General features: G+C 36.9%; 1 protein-coding gene across 1 annotated transcript; it reads left to right on the top strand.

Annotated features, from left to right (window-relative positions):
• Window positions 1-1,176: 1,176 nt before the first annotated feature.
• On the top strand, window positions 1,177-3,948 carry LOC106777777 (abscisic acid 8'-hydroxylase 1). The gene is made up of 7 exons (XM_014665527.2): window positions 1,177-1,480; window positions 1,573-1,888; window positions 2,084-2,470; window positions 2,708-2,882; window positions 3,003-3,109; window positions 3,199-3,317; window positions 3,416-3,948. Exons 1-7 carry the CDS (start codon window positions 1,278-1,280, stop codon window positions 3,513-3,515), a joined length of 1,407 nt encoding a protein of 468 aa, XP_014521013.1. The 5' UTR covers window positions 1,177-1,277; the 3' UTR covers window positions 3,516-3,948.
• The last annotated feature ends 953 nt before the right edge of the window (window positions 3,949-4,901 follow it).

Raw genomic sequence — 4,901 nt, forward strand, 5'->3', positions numbered from 1 at the left:
GTAATAGCATGTTAACTCTTAAACATTGTGAGATAGTATATTTATTGTCTTGAAAAGTTATTGCATCATCAACAAATGCAGAAACAGTAAAAAGAAAATATATATAAGTTATTAGAAATTTATGATTCTGGGGACCAGTTGAAGACTTTTATTCTGCGTTTCATCCATTCTGAATGCATGGATGAGTTAATTTAAGGTGGGTGGCAGCCTAATTAATGTAAAGGTTCAACTTACACCATCAAACCTACTACACATAGTTGAAATGTCCAAACAATGCATTTCATTGCCAGAAAATTCTATTTATTTTCTCTCATTTTGTCCAAATTTGACCCAAAAACTCAGATTATCCAAAACACAAAAATATCCCAAAATGGTTTGCTCCTTCTACTTTTCTGTCACCTAGACATGTTAGAGATGTTAGGCATAAAGTAACGTAAAAGAAGAAACAAAAACAGGTAAACCAAAAGAAACCACACTAACATAGTAACATACTACGGTATGATCATCTTCTATCAACACGTAATCACAAGTTCAATTCCAAGATCTCTTTATCTGTAAATAATTATTTGTTAAAAAAGGGTGATTGATATGAAAGAGACAAGTTAAACAGAAAGATTGAACATTGCAGTCGTTGTTACTGATAAATGTTCTGAAGAACATCAAGTAGAAATCCATTAATATAAAATGAAAGGATTAATCTTTTGTTGGAGTAAGAATACCCAAAGAGAAGAATAGCATGATAGTTGCATTAAAAGTGTAAAGAATTTAACTGAATCCAGTTGTACGGAAATGGTAGTAACAGAGGAAAAGGTTGATTACCTTAGTTTTGGCTTTTGTCATACCAAAGAGACGCTGTGTATGATTAATTAATTAACTAAGTAACAAGTCTCTCTTTCTTTCTCTCTCTCTGTGTCTTCTCCAACACCAATCTATGATACATGTACGGTCAACCGAACTCTAAGTGTTATATGTATGAGTATACACTCTAATGACACGTGCTGTCTGTTTCTCTCTCTTGATGAGAGAAATAAAATAGAGGAAAAACATGAATGAGCTGGAGGGAGATTCCGTGTGTGGAAATCGAGCTGTAATTGAAAGCCTCCCTTCTTTTTCCCTCCTTCCCACCCTCTTCCTGCTTCATATGCTTCCACTCTATTCAACAGCCTATAAATACCTCAAATCATCACCTTCTTTTCTCACACAACATCTTCTTCTCATTCTTCTTATTCTTTAAAATCCTTCACTTCATCTGTTACAACCAATCACACTCATAAAACATGGAACTAACCACAATCTTATGCTTCTCTTGTGTTACCTTTCTCTTCCTTCTTTTTCTCTTCAGGACACTCATCAACCCCTTTGTCTCCAAACGCCATGACTTACCACTCCCACCTGGGACCATGGGCTGGCCTTATATAGGAGAAACCTTTCAAATGTATTCTCAAGACCCAAATGTCTTCTTTGCCTCCAAAATCAAAAGGTTCAATTCTTTCACTTTTCCCTTCTCTTCTGCTCCAAACACTTCACCATCGCCAAATTTCACTCACACATGTCCATTTTTTTCTTATCTAGGTATGGCTCTATGTTCAAGTCCCACATTCTCGGATGTCCCTGTGTGATGATTTCCAGCTCCGAGGCTGCCAAGTTTGTGCTCAACAAAGCTCAGCTGTTCAAGCCAACATTCCCAGCTAGCAAAGAGAGGATGTTGGGAAAACAAGCTATCTTCTTTCACCAAGGAGAGTACCATGCTAACTTGAGAAGGCTTGTTCTTCGCACCTTCATGCCAGAAGCTATAAAAAACATCGTTCCAGACATTGAATCCATTGCCCAAGATTGCTTAAAATCCTGGGAAGGCCGCTTGATCACTACTTTCCTTGAAATGAAAACGGTGAGCCCTCATAACAGAGAACAGGACACAACCTCTCTGTTTACTCTGTTCGCTTTCTTTGTGAAAATAACTAATACAAATACAATAAAAGAACACCGCTACCAATTTCTAATTCCTCGTCGGATGATAGATTTTTAAATTTTTATATAAAAAAAAATGGGATTTTTACGGTTTGCGGTTTTGGGTGTACTGCAGTTCACCTTCAACGTTGCCCTGCTTTCAATTTTCGGGAAAGAAGAGATTCTGTACAGAGATGCTCTGAAACGGTGCTACTACACTCTGGAACAAGGGTACAATTCAATGCCCATTAACGTTCCGGGGACACTGTTCCACAAGGCGATGAAAGCGAGAAAGGAGCTTGCACAGATCTTGGCCCAAATAATCTCAAGCAGGAGGCAGAGGAAACAGGATTACAAGGACTTGTTGGGTTCGTTCATGGGAGAGAAAGCAGGGCTCACCGACGAGCAAATAGCAGATAATGTAATTGGCGTCATTTTTGCAGCTCGTGATACCACGGCCAGTGTGCTGACGTGGATTGTCAAGTACCTTGGAGAAAACCCCAGTGTCCTAGAAGCTGTTACTGTGAGTGTCTGGGTCCTACCAGCCTTTATCTTTGTCGATTTTGAGGGCATAAAAATAGTAAAGTTGTTAAAAAATGATTCACATCAAAATCTAATCTGCAACTAGAAAGAGAAAGAGATACTAGAAAAAGAAGTGAAAGTGCAATGAATCATATATGATGTTAGATGTTAGAAGAAGAATACTTAAAAAAGTTTGATCCCTTAGTCCTGACAGTTTGTAAATTGTTGGACTTTACAGGAGGAGCAAGAGTGCATATTGAAGAGCAAGGAAGAAAGTGGAGAGGATAAGGGTCTGAATTGGGAAGATACCAAAAAGATGCCAATAACTTCAAGGGTTATTCAGGAAACACTAAGAGTTGCTTCAATTTTGTCTTTTACTTTCAGAGAGGCAGTAGAAGACGTTGAATATCAAGGTCAATAACAAAATCTGATATGATGCCATGCCTTTTTTAGTTTATAGCAGAAAGATCTCCAATCTCCTTTCCTTTTCTCAGTTTGGCTCACAGATTCTTTTTGCTACTTGTTTTGTATAGGGTATCTCATACCAAAAGGGTGGAAAGTGCTACCTCTATTTAGGAACATTCACCACAGTCCAGAAAACTTCAAGGAGCCAGAAAAATTTGACCCCTCAAGATTTGAGGTAATAATTTTTGTGGTGAAACTATTATGTTCACCAACAGTGTGATACCAAGTCCAAAGCTTGACAGATTCTGTTTAATTATTTGACAGGCTGCACCAAAACCCAATACTTTTATGCCATTTGGCAGTGGGATCCACGCTTGTCCAGGGAATGAACTGGCCAAGTTGGAGATTTTGGTCCTCTTACATCATCTCACCACAAAGTTCAGGTTGGTAAAACTCACTCACTCACTCACTCACTCACATTCATTCCAAATTAGGTGGTTTAGAATGTTTATAAAGTGTTTGTTCTATTTTTCTGGTGCAGGTGGTCTGTTGTGGATGCAATGAATGGGATTCAATATGGCCCTTTTGCTCTTCCCCAAAATGGTTTACCCATCACACTATATCCCAAGAAGAAGAAGTAGAAGTAATAGTAGTAGTAGACTCAAACAAATCACACATATCCAACATCCTGGTTTCATAGTACCTTTCTAAATATGGAAAGAATCAATGCCTTCTTCACAACTCTCAGAATTGGTTTCCACAGTCTCCACATATAGTTTAAAGACACAGACCATATTGCAATTGGATAACCAAACAAGGGTCTTCCCTTCTTTTTGGCCAAGAGAAACCCAAAGTGGTAGTCTTGGCAATAATAACATACAACACAGGGATGTCAACTGTACATAGGAGCTTTCACAGCCAGGTCCAGATCATACTATTATCTTCTTTTCTTTATTATTTTTTCTCCTTCAAATATCACCATATTATTGTATTCATCCATTCAACTAATTATTACTTCTGTATCCATAAGAAGGCCGCAAGGCCAAATAATAAAAAGTGAAACTTTTCTGCTCATAACAGTTCCAAAAAGCAATACCCCAGAAGAAATTAACCCAAGTTAAACAAACATCAGTAATAATTACCACAAAAGAGAGAAAACAACAGAGGAAAAATATGGAAATGCCACTTGAATAAAAAGAAAAATACGTGCGTCCCATCTTGCAAGCATGCATTAAATTATTCAAACCTTGAATAACACGGATTTCATGTACTTCATTTCAATCAAAGTCAGGTTCCCTAAGATCCTAACACATGTCGTTTTAAGCATATATATATATATATATATATATACATATTATATATCTAGCAGGTATTCATTCCCCTACGTAAGTCGTTTTTCTCCCATCAATTAATTTCCTTTTTCGCTCCTCCACTGTTCCAACACAAAAGTCAAAACAACTAAAAACTTCTACCACAGTTAAACTCTTGAATCATGCAGTTCTTCAAACTGCACCATTTAAGAACTGTTACATCCTTCCACTCGGTAACAACATGCTGGAAAAGTATAGAAACGTTTGTAACAAGACAAAGGGTGGTCCTTTATGATTTGCTGAAATTATGCAGTAACTTGTGTTTTCAAAGTTGTTGAAGCTGACACAGTTGTCTAATTCGACAGTGTTGCTGGTGAAGAAATATCTGAATGTAGGAAATGAAATTGGAAGTTAATTATATGGTGTTTGTTTCCGACCATAAAACGGTAGGTTGTGTGGGCCTTCAACTTCCACCGCTTAGCTGTTCGTCAATGGTTTCAAAATCAAGAATTTCATGTTTCTCCATAATCAAACCACGGCACTGCAATAAATAATAAACATTTTCAGAATTTTTTATTTATTTCATCCATATAAATTACGTTATTGGGAATACGTATTTTGTTGTGCTTTTCAAAAAGCTCATAAAATAACCACAAATAAATAAATAAATCATTGTAAGGGCACTCCTTCATTGTTATAATTAATAGAATTAAAACT

The sequence above is a fragment of the Vigna radiata genome, chromosome 11, assembly GCF_000741045.1.
Source record: "Vigna radiata var. radiata cultivar VC1973A chromosome 11, Vradiata_ver6, whole genome shotgun sequence".
NCBI classification, from domain to species: domain Eukaryota; kingdom Viridiplantae; phylum Streptophyta; class Magnoliopsida; order Fabales; family Fabaceae; genus Vigna; species Vigna radiata.

Bases quoted from the DNA above. Each gene is read 5' to 3' on its own strand.
- LOC106777777 (XM_014665527.2), top strand. From the start codon at position 1,278: ATGGAACTAACCACAATCTTATGCTTCTCTTGTGTTACCTTTCTCTTC. The intron at 2,471-2,707 runs GTGAGTGTCTGG...TGGACTTTACAG, and splicing joins GTGTCCTAGAAGCTGTTACT to GAGGAGCAAGAGTGCATATT. The intron at 2,883-3,002 runs GTCAATAACAAA...TGTTTTGTATAG, and splicing joins AGAAGACGTTGAATATCAAG to GGTATCTCATACCAAAAGGG.